The sequence below is a fragment of the Sceloporus occidentalis genome, unplaced genomic scaffold, assembly GCF_023333645.1.
Source record: "Sceloporus occidentalis isolate IW3139 unplaced genomic scaffold, rSceOcc1.0.p SCAF_13, whole genome shotgun sequence".
NCBI lineage: Eukaryota > Metazoa > Chordata > Lepidosauria > Squamata > Phrynosomatidae > Sceloporus > Sceloporus occidentalis.
Window position 1 is genome coordinate 8,984,018 of NW_028316993.1, and position 16,734 is coordinate 9,000,751.

At 44.5% G+C, this 16,734-nt stretch overlaps 1 protein-coding gene across 4 annotated transcripts in view; it reads left to right on the forward strand.

Annotated features, from left to right (window-relative positions):
- Positions 1–16,734, forward strand: part of GRAMD1A (GRAM domain containing 1A) — a 55,365-nt gene that overhangs the window by 10,370 nt on the left and 28,261 nt on the right. For 3 of the 4 annotated variants that reach the window (XM_089479405.1, XM_089479406.1, XM_089479403.1), the window contains exons 2-4: positions 4,193–4,219; positions 9,933–10,152; positions 11,853–11,873. In XM_089479405.1, coding sequence (XP_089335531.1) covers positions 4,193–4,219; positions 9,933–10,152; positions 11,853–11,873 — 268 coding nt within the window. Of the gene's footprint in view, positions 1–4,130; positions 4,220–9,932; positions 10,153–11,852; positions 11,874–16,734 lie in introns of those variants that run through there. The other variant, XM_089479402.1, reaches the window with a different exon arrangement.

A 16,734-nucleotide genomic window follows, 5' to 3' on the forward strand; every position in this document is an offset into this window, starting at 1 on the left:
CAGAAGGAAAGGGAAGGAAGTGGGAAGGAAGGGGATAAGAAACAGGCCCAAATTTTTATGTTTAAAAGTCGTAGGAAAGCCAATAGGAATGAGAAAGAAGGATGAGTCAAATGTTACTGGTTTCTCTGCAAAGTTGATGCTGACCCTGTTTCCTTTTTCTTCCTCCTTGTTTGGGTGGAAGACAAAATTTCTGTCTTCTCTTTCCTTGCTATGGAAGCAAGGAAAACCAGAGCTTGGAAATAATGCATTGAAAATAACATTATTACTTGCTACTTTAGGGAGCGTGGTGTAGTCGTTTGAGTGTTGGACTATGAATCTATGTTCGATTCCCAACTCATCCATGAAACCCACTGGGTGACCTTGGGCAAATCCCATACTCTCAACCGCAGGGGAAAGCAATGGCAAAACAAAGCTTGCCAAGAAAACCCCATGATAGGTTTGCCGTTGGGTCCCCATGAGTCGGAAATGACTTGAAGGCACACAACACACACACACACACACACACACACACACACACACACACACACTGTTAGTTTACAATTATGGCAAATTATGTTACAGTGGGCACTTGCCTTATGCAGGGGATCCATTCTGGATCCCCTTGTGTAAAGCAAATTCTTCCTATGCTCATTTGAATAGGGCTTGTGCGCGGCGGCACGGCGGCGCAGGAGTGTGCGGGGTGCCATGGGCGCACGCCCTATTTATTTGAATGGGACGCGCCACCCCTGGCACCCCATGCGCTCCCTGCAGCTTGAGTGCGTATGCTCAAGTCCATGTAAAGCGCACCTACGTATAACGCGGGTGCACTGTACTTTTAAGTATTCTATCCACAATTATGTTAAAAGGTTCTTCCAGATCAATTTCAACAAGCATGAGTTCTCATAATGTAGGTCCTTGGGGTTTGTTGATTGTTAATTGCCTCTTTGTCCATATGTTACCTTTTTTTGTGGGGAGAATGTAGTAATGGTGCTATTCTCTCTCTCTCTCTCTCTCTCTCTCTCTCTCTCTCTCTCTATATATATATATATATATATATATAGTAGTATGTACTTTGTTGAGCTAGTCCTGTGGTTTGTTGTTTCTTCATTTTAAGTCATCCAGTTATAATATTATAATCTAAAATGGCCAATTCACTGACACACTGATGCACTGTACCGTATATGCTCAACTATAAGTCGACCTCGTGTATAAGTCGAGGACAGGTTTGGGGACCAAAATTATGGATTTTGCCATGACCCATGGATGGGTCGAGGGAAAAACCTGGAGGCTCCTTCAGTGTGTGTATGTGTGCGTATGGTGCGTATGGCAAGAGAGATTCTCATTGAGGCTTTTTGCTTCGTCGCTTCAGCTTTCATTTCAGCCAGACTTGCAGGTGGGAGATGGACTCTTAAACAAAAAGCAGTATCAATTAGTCACCCAGGATGGGGAAATCTGAAAGAGCTGCTATTAAATAAGTCGACCTGGGATTTTGGGGCCAATTTTTAGGCATAAATTTTTAGACTTATAGACATATGGTAATATAAGGAAGAGGCGTCTCTTGCGCTTTGTGAAACTTTATTTGTGTATTTAAAAATACCCTGAGAACCACAGCAACTTCCTGACAAATTTGCCCTGTCTGGAAGTGCCTAATGTTAGATTTTTGTTTGTCTGCAGAATGAGTAACATTTACTGGCTATTTTGGGGAATTCGGCTGTTCTTTTTTTGCTAGAAATAATTAATGCTGAGGGTAATATGTTAATAGCACGTTATTTATTGCTTGGGAATAAGGGCATTGTGTGTGTGTCTCTCTCAAAAAACAACCAAGGGCAAATAAGAAGTTTATTTTAAAATAAACATTTCCAATGTTTGGTAGTGATGGAGGGGACAGACTGCTAACCAAAACAGAATTGGCCAAGGAGCCCCCGGTACATTTTCCATTAAGGGAACTCTCTGTCATAAGATTAACTGAAGAATCATTAGTTCTACTTCTTGCTTGCTCTTGGCTTTTAGTTCAACATGCTGAGTTTGTCGAGTTTAACCCTGCTTCCTTTCCTGCTCTCTTTGAACCTTTGCTTGGTCTTATCTGAGACTTAGAGGCCCAGACATTGTGGCCCACTATCCCAACAGAGTTAACACCTTCTTGCCTTTGAACAATGAAATAGCATTGCCTACACTAGCTGTGGTTTGAGTGTTGCGACTATAACTCTGGAGACCAGAGCTTGAATCCTCGCTTTGCCATGGTAACTCGCTTCCAGCCACAGAGGATGGCAAAGGCAAATTCCCTCTGAACAAATCTTGCCAAGAAAAACCCATGATAGGTTTGCCTTAGGGTTGCCGTAAGTCAGAAATGACTTGAAGGCACACGATAACAACAGGCACCAAAACTGGTACCTCTGTTGAATATCAGGCAGTCACAGAAATGGGACCAAAAGGCATACATCTGACCCAGTCTCTTCTTCTAATCGACAGAAATCTCTCTCCTGTATTGGAACTATATTGAGATAAAGAAAAAGCTGAAAGGCTATACCAACACCACAGAATTAATGCAATCTGCTTAACTGCCATGGCCCAGTGCTATGATTCTGGGATGTGTAGTTTTGTGAGCTATTTCTGGTGTCACAATCTCTGGTGTCACAACAAACAATGAATCCCAGGATTCCATAGGATGGAGCCATGACAGTTGAAGCCGTGCCAAACTGTGTTAATTCTGCAGTGTAGCAGCAGCCAAAGGCATAGCTGTATTAGTCTGGATCAGTATTCAAAAGGATCTTGTAGCACCTTTGAGACAGAGAAAGAAGTTGGTCACATAAGATTTCATAGACTTAGGGCTCCTTCATCAGAAGAAGAAAAAAACCTGTTTGCATTCATTCTGTGGAGAAAAGGAACTTCATGTTCTGCTTTTGAGTTTCACGTGGTTAAAAACATAAGAAGACACCTCCACCATTAGAATGAAAGGTTAACTACTTCAGCTTCTTGTGTGCTGATGTGGCTGATCAGAAACCTCTAGGAAGCCCACAAAGAAGACGTGACAGCACCCTTTCTTTCTGTGGCTCTCCCCAGGCCTACGATCTTGGAAGGGACATACAGCCAACATATGCTGTCAATGATAGCCTTTTCTTCTGATCTGTGTAAATGTCAAGCCCAGTTGCTGCTGTGGCTTGCTGAGAATCAGGAGGTACTTAAAATGGCCCTCGAAAGTTTGGTACATACCCACTTTTAAACACATCCAGGTTTGGTGGCCATCACCACATCTTTTAGCAAATTCTATAGTTTTAACTATGCATTGTAAGCAGAGCTTGGAAAAGCTACTTTTGGGGCATGTTGGCTGGAAGAGCCTGAAAAATGCAATCCAAGCAAGTAGCTATGCATGACTTCCCAGATGTATTTTTCCCTGTTGTGATTTCATTGGATTTTATTGTACATAGCTTTGAGGACCATGGTATGAAAATGATATAGATAGATAGATAGATAGATAGATAGATAGATAGATAGATAGATAGTCAGTCAGTCAAGAATGCCTAAATCCCTAATGCCAGGCTAGCTTAAATCAGAGGTCTTGATTCAGTTGGTGTCTGGATATGTCATCTGTTGATGGCATGACTCAATTTTAGAACACAGAAAGGAATGGAAACTTATTTCATGGAACTGAGCTGGTGTTGTGAAGGGGGCTGGCAGGATATGTACACATCAAGGGAAGGACAGTTCGAGTTCACACCTCAGCTCTTTCAGGCAAAGAGCCAACAAGCCAGACAAAGCTTTGATTTTGTTCCTTGCTTGGCATCAGAAGCATGGCATCTTTTGCTCGCAATGCACAGGAATCGATACAGATTGAGGGATGAAGGGAGGGGGAGACAGGTGGGCTAGATAGGAACTGCCTTGTCTAAAAAGTCTTTAGTGCGGCAGGAAGTGGATGGAGGAAGAACCTTTCAAACACTGGCCTCTGTGTGTGTATATACTCTCCCCCCATCGCAGCTGTTCAGTGTAACATAAACACCTGCTGTAAGTGGCTGGCTGGGAGTGTGTTGGAAGGGGGGAGACAGCCAAAATAAGAATGTGATCTACACAAACAGCAAGGAGTGAAAGGCCAATATAACCTCATAGAACTTTTCCTCCCGTCTCCTTTGAGTGTTCTTTCTCATTCTCTTGCTCTCCAGTTTCTTGCTTTCATGAATTTCCCTCCTCTCTCTTTCTTTCTTGCTCTCATTTGCTCCAGGACACAGGGCCGATCCCTGGGTGGCCGGTAAGTTCCCTGTTAGATTGGGGGCATGTTTTTATGCATGGGAGATGGTGATGCATGGTGATACATTCCTCTTCCCATTAACCTGGTCTGCAAGAGTCCTGCCATTTCCAGCTCCCCCATATTGTCCGCAGTAGTGGCATAGGGGCACCTGCAACTCTTTCCCGGATCACCTCAGTGCCTCTGTTTCACACTGGCATTGGACATTCCTCCTCTTTGGACTCTGTGAGGGGGACACAGGTTCAAAACCCACTCTTCAGCAAAGGTTAGTTGGTGATCTTGATCCCACTGTTATCATATGGCCTAATCTACATCACAGGGCTGAGCATGAAAGCGTGTATACTACATATCTCACTTTGAGCTCATTAAGGAAGAGTGATGTATAAAAGTAGTAAACTTCGGTATTCCTGACTCTGTTTCTGTCTTAGCCAGCTTTTCAGACAAGTCCACAAAAGTGGAAAGTGCCCTCTCTACGCTCTTACCCTGCTTACATTAGTAATTTGTGCCCCCCTTGATAATTGTAGAGGTGGGGGAACTAGTTCTCTTCCACTTTACACTTCTTTGACTATCTAGTGATACTTGTAGGTAATCGCTATTTGTCATCTTCACTAGTTCCATGTAAACATCTGCTAAAGCTTCCATATTTTTTCTCTTTGGAAAGTAAAGTTTTGAAATTTGTCTCCCAATCACTATACTTATAACTGGCAATGGGGAGGTTAAGTGGTTAGTTTAGCGCATGTGATTGACACGTATTTCTCTTTTCATGTGGATTTCTCTGTCTAAATTGGTTTGAACCAATTTCTTGGTCCCTTATTATTCCTAGCATGGATTAAACTTAAAAACAGAATTCTTTCAACATAAAGTACACATGCTGCTCTGCACCTAATATGTAAGCCCTGAGTGGAAGGGTAAATGCCCAATATTTTCTTTCTTTTTGGATGGTCTTTGATGGTAAGTCATATTCTTACAGCTGTAGTCCCTTGGGGTCAGTATACCATATACCCTTCCTTGTAAGGCTGTTTTGAAAATAATCAAATAATTGCTTTGATTTTGATTGTAGAACTGTTGTAAAGGACATCAGATACTATTATGGTATAGTTTACTTTATTTCCAGTATTTAGGCTGCAAGAGCCATTGGCTATGTAGCACAAACCGCACCATGCATACCTAAACTGGAGATACTGCCAGGTCTGGAGAAAACCCAAGGTAGTACAAATCATTTTCTAATTTTTAGAAAATAAAATCAAAAGGAGAAATATCTGGAAACAGCCCATGAGTACTGAGCATACTTGGGGTGTATTTACACTGACTGCTTGATTCAGGGCCAGTCTGAAGCATTATACCCCAGACCAGGCCCAGATTGACTGGGATGGACCACATTCACCAGACTGAATCTAGTAGGACACTGTGTTGTTGAACACACAGGCCAGCCAACCCAACATCACAACAGCCCTGCTGGCCTGTGCCCTGTTTTAGGAGCCACTGCCATAACTTGCTTATTGGCAGGAGCTTCGTGTAAAGCCTGTCCAGTGTGCCACCATTTCTGCTAAGGACAGAGATGGCCACCTAGACATGTGACCAATAAGGAGTCCAGAAGGCCATTTCTACCCTCAGCAGAAATGGTGATGGCCAAGCAGGCTTTACAGAAACTACTGCCCATGAGGAATTGACAGTGACAGTGTGTCCAAAAACACACCTTCCTCTTTCCCAGTGCTGCTCAGCATTGGAGAAGGTGAATGGTGCAACTCTTGGTGTGTGTGGACAACTGGATCAGGCTGAATCAGTCCTGATCCAACTGTCCACATGACCAAAGAAATGAAGATCACTCCAGGGTTTTCGGGTGACACTGGGATTTTCTCCAACTTTGCTTAGTTTGGAACAAAATTGGATTACGGGCAGAAAAACATGGAACCTCCCCAGAAGTAGTTTTACATTGTCAAGAGTTCCACTATTGGTTTCATGGAAGGTACAACATTTCTCACCAGTGTAGACAAGCCTTCAGTGGCCAAAGAATGCTGACTGATGTGGGAGAAACCATAGAGTAGAAGTGGAATGGAGTTGCTGAAAACAGCAACACTATGCTGGTCCCCGTCTTGATTCCTTATGATCATGAATTCTCAATGGGAAGGTTCAGTCTTATGGTTTGATTTGGCTCAATTTTTTGGTGGACTTGTCCACATAGACAGAGCTCAGTATTACCAGTGGCATAGTTGGGGGGGGGGGGTCATCTCTCCTTCACCTGCCTTTGGTTTTATGTGTGATATAGATGCTATACATGCATAGCCACCCCTACACCTTTTCTGATGTATTTTTAAGGGGGAAGGATGGTTTGAAATGAGCCTCATTTTGTATATTCAGTGCAGAGCTTGACTAACGGTCCAAACAGACAGGCCAAAGTAAAGCTACTTTGGGTCATTTTGGAGGTATGCTGTTTAAATAATGCATGCGTCCTAAGAGGCCGGAAGCCGCGCTAAAGGCATGCTCTAGTCCTAAGGACTGAAGCGCAGCTTCTGACCTCTTAAGATGCGTGTGTCATTTAAACAGCATACTTCCAAAGTGACCTGAAGCAGGTTTATTTTGGCCTGTCTGTTCAGGCCCTAAGTTATTTTTTGGATTGCAACACTGAGAATTCTCAAGCTAGCATGAGTTCTGGGGAATTGTAGTCCAAAAATATTTTATTTATTTATTTATTTATCATTCATTCATTTTATTTCATTGATTCACCCTATATCAATAGATCTCAGGGCAGCTTACAAATAACATTAAAACTAGCTTAAACCATTCAAAATAAATTTAAACGAAAAAATGACTTTCCCAAGTTCTGAGTGTGTGCCTACAAATCTTGACTCCAGTGGCTTTTTGCTCCCCTTTCGACTTCCCCTTGGAATCTCTGGGGCTTCCTCAGGTGACCCTAGGCTGGGATTAGGGTCTTGTTTCGCCCATGAGTGGGAGCCTTCCTGTTTACATTCCTCCGTTCTAGTAATAGCCTCTGCTGGACCGGAAACGGGAAAACCAGCTAGAGTATTGTTAGGATTGCTGGGTGCAGGCCCCAAGAGGATTTCAGTAAGATGTTCTAAAAATGGAGCTATTATAGTCCTGCAGGTCAACTAAAACTGGGCAGTTTTTTCCCCACAGCAGGTGTGAAAAACCTTTGGCCCTATAAAAGCTTTGGCCTTCTGACTCCCAGAAGCTCCAGACACCATGGCCAACATACATCATTATGGGAATTGTTGACTAAAAGTTCTGAACAGCCAAAAGTTTTGGCCAACATGGCTGAGACTTCTGGGAGCTGAAGTCCAAAATCTCTTAAAGGGCACAGTTTGGGGACCACTGCTTTAGAGTCGCACATACCACTCTGTTGCTGTGTTTGTTGCTGAAATTTGGTGGCAATGGCAGATGCTTTGTAGAGAAGGAGAATACCAAGAGTTTTTCCCCCACACTGCATACAGTTGTGTGTGGTCACAGGGTATAGATCAGTGATGGTGAACCTTTTAGAGTCCGAGTGCCCAAACTGCAACCCAAAACCCACTTATTTATTGCAAAGTGCCGTGTCCCTCTGGCTTTCTAGTAACAAACTCTGGCAAACTCTGTGCTGGGGAGACGGTGCATGTGCGCACAGAGAGGGCTCTGAGTGCACCTCTGGCACATGTGCCATAGGTTCACCATCACTGGTATAGATTCTCACAGCATTCTTTTATGGAAGGAAGTGACAGGAAGAGGGAAACTGATACTTCTTATCGCGTTTTCATTGGTGTGGATTGTGGTAGTGGCAGTGGTATGGCTGTGGGGGTTGGCTAAAATGGTTTCAAGGGCTATCTGTGGGCTGTGTGTTGCCCAATCCTGGTATATGCTCTCCTTCCGTAGTCTGACATAAAAACTGGGGTTCTTATCTTAGGGCCTGAACAGACAGGCCAAAATAAACCTGCTTCGGGTCACTTTGGAGGTATGCTGTTTAAATGACACACACATCTAAAGAGGCCGGAACAGCCTCTTAGGACACATGCATTATTGCATACTTCCAAAATATATCACATTAAAGGACAATACCCTGCCTTTTAGCTCAAATACCCAAATGCAATACTTCAATTTTCTCCAACTTGGTGCCCTCCACATATCTGGGGCTATAATTCCCATTGTTTTAGAGACCATTGACTGCTAGTTGGAGTGATGGAATGTGAAGTTTAAAATGTGAAATGCATCAAGCTGCGAAAACTGTAATACACGAATGAGAATTTATACATAAGTGATGCCGCCTGCAAAATAAACCAAAGTTACATACAAAACATGACTGAAAATGCTTAAAAAAGTTACAGGCTTTTTAAAATACTGAACATATCACTTGGAAAAACAGCAGTATCCTTTAGGGCAAAGGTAACCAGCGATTTAAAAGTTCTATATAGCCACATTCCTATCTACAGTTCCTTGAGTGTTGATTGAGGACAGGGTGGGCAAAGTACAGTCCCTGAACTGTACCAGACTCCCTATCCCCTGCCTCCAGATGTTTAAAGTGGGGAAAAAGAAGTAATATCAGTGTTTGCTTTTGGAGGCCGCAAGGAGCACAGGTCAGAGATATCATGCAACCCCCTCAAAAAAAAATTGCAATTGGAAATGATTTCTAGTCGCTTCCAGTTGCTTTTCTTTCTTTCTTTCTTTCTTTCTTTCTTTCTTTCTTTCTTTCTATCTTCCTCTCCCTCTCCTTCCTTTTGCTCATTTCCCATGTTTTCAGGGATGTTGCATCCAATTGCCAGTCCGTAGTATAAAAATTGGTCCCTGTACCCACAAAGTTGTGCATTCTGGTCTAGGACCGGAGCATGAGAAAATGAATTTTTATAATTGCCGCTCCCGGGATTACCCTAGTTTAGTTTCTGGCAAGGGGATTATGGGAGTTGTAGTCTCAAAAATAATTTTTCTAAGATCTGGCTAGGATTGGCAAAGCCAAAGTTTGTTTCCTCACTCAACCGCAAGAGACATAGTCATGGGCTGTGTTTTATTTTTTAAAGCCTGCCCTAACTTAGAGGGTTGCTGCGAGGTGAAAATGGCACACAGGGAACTATGCAAGCTCCCCTCCATTACTTGAGGGGGTGGGTAACAGAATAGAGATGGAATTAATAAATACATTCTGTTGAATTTATAAAGATACAGGCCTGGAGGTACAGTTATTGTGGGAACGGAGAATGAAAGCATTGCCCCCTGAATAAGAATTCTGCTTCACGTATGAAATTTCCCCTCATTTCTCAAATTTCTAGCATTGCAAAAATAACTTCAAACTTTAGAAATAATGTTTAAGCATCCAGAAATGGGGGCAGCCAGAGTTACCAAAGGAATCAAATATAAGAGTGTGAGGTACGAGCAATTTTCAGCATCTCCCTTTCTTCAATGTTAGAAATTTGGGGAATGAAGGAACATTTCATAGGTGGGGCAGAATTCCTATTGAAGGGCAATGCTCACATTTGGTCTCCCCATAGCTACATCCCTGCACAGGCCTTCTCACATTATGGACCTGGCCACCCTAAATACTGTGGAGGGTGAAAGCAAGATGGAAGTACTTCTTGTTGTCCCATGAAGTTGGAACAAGCTGTGGTTTGGGGTCAGAATTTTGCTTGGGTGGTTGGATATAACAGTATTTGTGATCCAGGGCAAAAGGGAGTGCTATCAGGGAGTGGCAGGGTTTCATCCAGGCCTCAACTCTTGGTTTTTGCTCTCTGCTTATCTCTAGCACTGGCACCACCTCCCCACGTACCACGCCAAGCAGCTCCCCCTCGCTGAGGAAGCGTCTGCTCCAGTTGCCCCCGCGACCACCTCCAGAGTCACCGTCAGAGACCATGGTGGAGAAGGGTTCAGAGAACGCCGCAGAGCGGACCCCTCCACCAGGGCCCCCTCCCAGCACCCCTCTGAACTACCCGCTTAGTGGGCGCAGCTTCATCCGCAACAACAAGGTACAATGGGGGGGGGCATTCGGTGGGAGATTGACAGAGAAGGGGTTGGGATGGAATAAGATTTGAAAATAATTGTATATACTCATGTATAAGGCAAAAAATTGACCCCGAAAGACATGAGTTGACTCAAGTCAATGTAAGTACTGTACTTTAACTCTTATTTTAAAAAATGAACCATCTCCTGATGGAAGTCAAGAGCATAATCTGTTCTGGAAGCACTGATCCCCCTTTATACTCACATCCATCCAGCTTAAGTGTGAGCGCAATTATGCGTGTTGGAATTTTGTAAGTTCTTTGACATTGTTTTCCTTTGCTTCATCCTTTAGATTCTTTGTTACGTGCCCCAAAGTTTTACCTTCAACTTATCCACTGTTCATATCAAAATCTATAATTTTCGCCCCAATACTTGCCCTCGATTTATACACGAGGTTGACTTATAGTCGAATATATACAGTAGCGTCTTCTCCCTTAACTGTTAGTAACTTTGTTCAGGTCAACATCTGAGACCCTTCATAATCTTATGACTAGCTGCATCAGCACTACAGAAATAATCTAGTTTGACACCAAGCAAGCAAGCAAGCAGATGAGAGTGGTGAATAACTGCCTCTTTACTTCCTAATACCTTAGGACCTGTCCTTGTCCTTTTATCTCACTGAGCAGGTGACAAATATTTTGCCCTGAAAAAACATTGTCCTGCTTGAGGCAGAAAGTTCAGTGACACCCACCTCCCTTCCTTAATGTGACCCATAAGTAACTTGGAAATTCCCATCTCTCTGTCTGGTGCCCCCTCTTAGGCTGTACCTGCACTGCAGAAATAATCTGGTTTGACACCAGTTTAACTGCCACGGCTCACTGCTATGAAATCCTGGGAATAGTAGTTGTGGCACCAGAGCAAAGCCCAAATTGTATTTCTAGATACTCAAGGGAAATCTTAAATTATCCCAGTGCCAGGAAGTTAGGGACTGAAGAAAAATTTCATTGGGAGGACAGAATCTAATGAGGTTGTGTGTCAATGCCATCATTCTGCCCATCTCCATAGCTATGCACTTTGTTGCAGTTAAGCAACATCTGGATGGATGTACTTTGCTCTGTATTTTGTAGCTTTGCTCTGGTGCCACAACAGCTACAATTCCCAGAATTCCTAAGAGGGGTCATTTTGTTGACAAGATCAGACTAAACTAGAGTCGAGCATCCTCACAGTGCTGGCAATTGGACATCACCTCTCCTTCACAGCTGAAGACATCAGGCTAGTTCCACAAAAGCTAGGTGGATCATGTAGTGACTGCTTTCTCTTTCAGCCCCTTGCTGCTTCTTAGGAGAGGCTCACTGATGGTACAAGAGCACTCTTCAGTTTTCAATCTGGCATCTCTGACTTTGTTCCCCTCCAAAATAGTTTAAAAAGAAGAAGAAATGAGAAGTAAATTTCTTTCTACTTCTGTTTAATTTTATTTTTTTCAGCATTTTTGGGCTGGATGTGGCCACAGACATTGCTAGGGATGAAAAACTAGCCCCTGGACTAACTGAAGTTATTCATCCCTGATGTATATTGTTAAAAAATGGCACACATTTTCCTTATTGTAGCCCAATTAATAACTGTTTAGGATGCTAGAATTTGATCTTTGTCAGCTATGGTATTGGAAGGGAGAGAGGGAGGTTTTCATGTGAACTGCACTAACTTTACCTTTCTCTGTTTCTTTCAGAAAATGCAGAGCTGGTACAGTGTAAGTTGTTATTATCTTTCCATTAGCGGGGCTACGCAAGAAAAGATTTCTTGGGTCCTGGGACATTAACATAATCATGCAAAGGATTATTGCCTAAGTCTGAAATTGCAGACCTCTCATAAAAGTTACTTGAGAAGGCATGCTTCTCTATTAATGTCTTGCCCTGATCCACCTAATTCACAGCTTCTTGTTTGCCTAAAATAGCAATCGTCTATGCGTGGGTAGGCAATTGTGGAGGATACGGGGGGTCAGTTTCATCCCTGCACCCTTATGATTAGGTGGTTGTTATATGCATTCAAGACATCATTACAACCTAAAGGCAAGCCGATCACAGGTTCTTCTTTGTTCAGATGGGATCTGCCATTTTCTTCCTGAGTAACTGAGTCTGAGAGAATGTCACCTGCCCAAGGTTACCCAGTGAATTTCCATGGCTGAGCAGGGATTCGAACCCTGGGCTCCCCAAATCCTAGTCCAACACTCATCTCATGCTGTCTCATGTGAAAGTGATTCAGGCCAGACATGGAAATTATATGCGTTTACAATTTAGGGGAGTCTCTGTGTGTGTTTGGGGACAGAAAAGGATGTGGGGGTCTTGGAGAAGCATGAGGGGGTTTGCCAGGTTTTGTTGCTTGTTGCTATCTTTGTATCCACTCATTCCATTCTTTTCAGGGGCTCTTTGAAGCAAATTCAGGGCTCTCACTTTCAGGAAACACACCTGGGTGTGATTTTAAAAACAAACTGGCACGTAGTTTGCTGAAGTGGACCTATAGTTTGGAAGCGTTCACAAATCCATGGGTAGGGTCCACACCGACCAGAATACTCCTGCCCCAGAGGTGCCCCAACATTCCCCCATTACCTTGGGCACTCCATTGTGACACTGGGCAACTGTTTGCAGGCCTTCTGTGCCACTTGGCATTACTGTTCTTGGTGAGAAAGAAATTGGCAGCACGAGCTTTCCTAGACTTAAGTCTACTTAGAAGCATAGAATCAACCGGGATTAACATTTTCACATGATGTCTCGACCGGCAATAAACAGCAACAAAGCATTTGCGGATTTCCCCGTGAATGATTTGTTGCTGTTTGTTGCCTGTTTATTCCTGGGATAATGGCACTTTAGTCGCAATGTATTGCACGATTTCATGGGGAAATAGATCTTTAAACCCTTGATAAAGTTGATAGAGGTGGAAGAGGGCCATCCAGTCCAAGCCCCTTCCATGCGGGAACTCACAATCAAACCATCTTGACAGATGGCCATCCAGCCTCTGTTTAAAGACCTCCAAAGAAGGAGATGTCACCACTCTCCGAGGGAGTTTGTTCCACTGTCAATACTGTCTGTTAGTTCCTCCTAATGTTGAGCTGGAATCTCTTTTCCTGCAGCTTGCATCCATTGCTCCACTGTGTCCTATTCTCTGCCTGTTTGCTCCATCCTCAATGTGACACCCCTTCAAAGACTTAACTACTGCCTCAGAGGTCTTTGGAGGAATGCATCTGAGAAAGTGGACAGAGGTCTATCAAACCTCCTGCTGCCAACTTCTTTCCTCCAGGGAGTCTCCAAAGGTGCTCCAAGAAGATCCCTCTCCATACTGATTCTAAGCACAGTTTCTTTGCATCCTGGACCTGAGTCCCTGCTGCTGGGCCCTGCTCCGAATGGAGGAGGTATTGGAGGACGCGTCCTGCAAAAGGAGGACGTGGCTGGTCCCTGGGCGAAGGAGGCAGGAGGGGGTTAAGGCCGGGGATGCCGCTCCTTCTTTTCCAGCCCCTTTGGCTTCCTGCCCTCGCTCAGCCAATGGCGGCTGCCCCCGGAGGCCTCCCCGGAGCAGCAGCAGCAGCAACAGCAGGAGGGAAGCGGGGAGACCTCGCTCTTTGCCCCGATTCACCCGCCCTGCTCTTCCCAGGGCCTCCCTCCGCAGCAGACGCTTCTCCCCCTCTCTCTCCTTTTGCCCCCAGCCCTCCTGCCCTTTGCCTCCGGAGACAACGGCCTTCCTTTCCCTTCCCTCCCTCTGCCTTCCTCTCCTCCCCTTCCTCCCCCAACAGCCCTTGCCGCCTGGGGCTGGCCCATTCAAGCCAGGGCTGATCAGAACCAGGGCTGGCCCACAGCAGCAGCAGCAGCAACCCCGGTCTGGACAGAGTAAGAGACACCACCGCCTTCCCTCTGCCTCCAGGCTTCTCTGAAAGTTTGCTGCTGAGAGCTTTGGTTCTTTGCTCCTGGAATCTGCCTGCTCTCCCCCCCTCTCTCTCTGTAGGTCTGTGTATGTATCTGTCTAGCCCCTACCTTCCTATCTCTGCCTGCTTTCTTTCTTTCTTTCTTTCTTTCTTTCTTTCTTTCTTTCTTTCTTTCTTTCTGCCTTTCTCTCTCTCTCTCTCAGCCTGCCTGTTTATCTATCTGTTTCTCTGTCTGCCTACCTACTTCTGCTTGCCTTCCTGTCTGTCTATCTGTCTGCCTATCTACCTACCTCTGCCTTCCTATCTGCCTGCCTACCCCCCTCTGTCTCTCTCTGCCTGCCTGCCTGCCTATCTATCTATCTATCTATCTATCTATCTATCTATCTATCTATCTATCTATCTGCCCCCCCTCTCTCTCAGCCTGCCTGTTTATCTATCTGTTTCTCTGTCTGCCTACCTACTTCTGCCTGCCTTCCTATCTGTCTGTCTATCTGTCAGCCTATCTGTCTGCCTACCTTGCTCTCTCTCTCAGCTTGCCTGTCTGCCTATCTGTCTGCCTACCTACCTACCTACCTCTGCCTCCCTGTCTATCTGCCTGCCTGCCTATCTATCTATCTATCTATCTATCTATCTATCTATCTATCTGCCTCTCTCTCTCTCTCTCTCTCTCTCTCTCTCTCTCTCTCAGCCTGCCTGTTTATCTATCTTTCCCTCTGTTTGCCTACCTACTTCTGCTTTCCTTCCTGTCTATCTGTCTGCCTGCCTACCTACCTCTGCCTTCCTGTCTATCTATCTGCCTGCCTGCCTGCCTACTCCCCCTCTGTCTCTCTCAGCCTGCTTACCTGTCTATCTCTTTGCCTGCCTACCTATCTCTGCCTGCCTACATCTCACTTTCTCTCTCTCTCTCTCTCTCTCTCTCTCTCTCTCTCAGCCTGTCTGTCTGCCTATCTATCTATCTATCTATCTATCTATCTATCTATCTACAACACTACACTTGATCTTAGCCAAAAGGCCAAGAAATATCTATCTATCTATCTATCTATCTATCTATCTATCATTTTTCAGTCTGTCTGCCCCAACCCTCCCATTCTCCCTTTTCCTCATCAACTACTCCAACCGTAGTTTTTTTGTGGGCTGTGTGGTTGCATTCTGGAAGAATCTATTCTTGACATTTCACCTGCAACTGGGCCTGGCATCTTCAGAGGTTGGTGGCATGGAAGTGTCTGGACCCTTGTTTGAGAGGAAGTGGTTTTTTTAACATGTTAATGGTGGAGTTAGTTTGTATGTTGTACTGTACTGACTGGCACAGCCCAGAGGTGTGTTGTGGGGGGAAGATGCAAGGGAAAAATACCAAAATCAAGACTCAACACAAGCAAATGAGCACCATCCAAGCTCAAGGGGTTTCCCCCGTAGACAATGGATTACCAATTAAATAGACACAAATCCGCCTTGCATATTGCACAGTCCCAACACATGTCCAGGCTACACCATTCAGCACAGTGCAACACATGAACTAACTACACTATTATTAACACGTAAAAACCACTTCCTCCCAAACAAGGATCCCAGAGGTATATATGCTCCACACACTTCCATGCCACCATCCTCTTGAAGATGCCAGCCACAGATGCATCAGGAATAGATTCTTCCAGAAAGCGGCCACATAGTCCAAAAAGAAGACTCCAACCATGCAACCCGACAATGTTGTGAAAAATTGAGGTGTGTTGTTGTTGTTGTTGTTGTTTTGCTCTCTGGTCATGTTAAGGTAGCTTCCAGCAGGGACAACCCCTACTATTACTCTCTTACTATTGTTCTCCAAAAGGCATTGACTTTTCCTCCTTCATATGGGATCTTTGGTCTTTCATATCCCAAAAATTAGATAGGGGCTGAAAGGGTTATAAACAAAGGACACAGCTTTCCTGGTCCCCCCCCCTCAATGAAATATATTTTGAACAGGGCTTAGAATAGTTACTTTGGGAGTTTTGTTATTGCTATGTGTCTTTGAGTCTTTTCCAACTTGTGTTGTGTGCCTTCAAGTCCTTTCCGACCATAAGGTGAACCTACTATGGGTTTTTTTTGGCAAGATTTGTTCAGAGGAGGCTTGCCATTGCCTTTCCTTGAGGCTGAGCAAATGTGACTTGCCTAAAGTCACCCAATGGGTTTCATGGCCAAGCTGGAACTCGAACCCTGGTCTCCAGAGTCACATCCAACACTCAAACCGCTATGTGTTGCTGACTTATAGTTCTAACTTCTGACCTATAGTTCCTTCAGAGGGGGTTTGCCAATGCCACCCTCTGAAGTTGAGAAAGTGTGATTTGCCTAAGGTCACCCAATGGGGTTCTGGGGCCGAGCGGAGATTTGAATCTTGGTCTCCAGAGTCACAGTCCATTGCTCAAGCCACTACACCACACTAGCTCCCTGCTTCCAAAATCCCTTGGCCAGCATGGCCCATTGTAAATAGCCCACCTCTCCCCCCACCAAAAGAGGATCTTCCCTAAGCTCTGATTTCTTGGCAACAAAGTCTATCTGGAAATGCTCTTGATCATTTCCCTCTGTTTGCTTGAGGTTTTGGTACAAGTCCGCAGTTAGTACACACACACACACACCCCATCTGTAAGTAGACAGAAAATGTGCAGTATATGGCACAGAGACATACATTTCAAAAATCCACTCTGGTCACTGAATGACACTGGGCCTC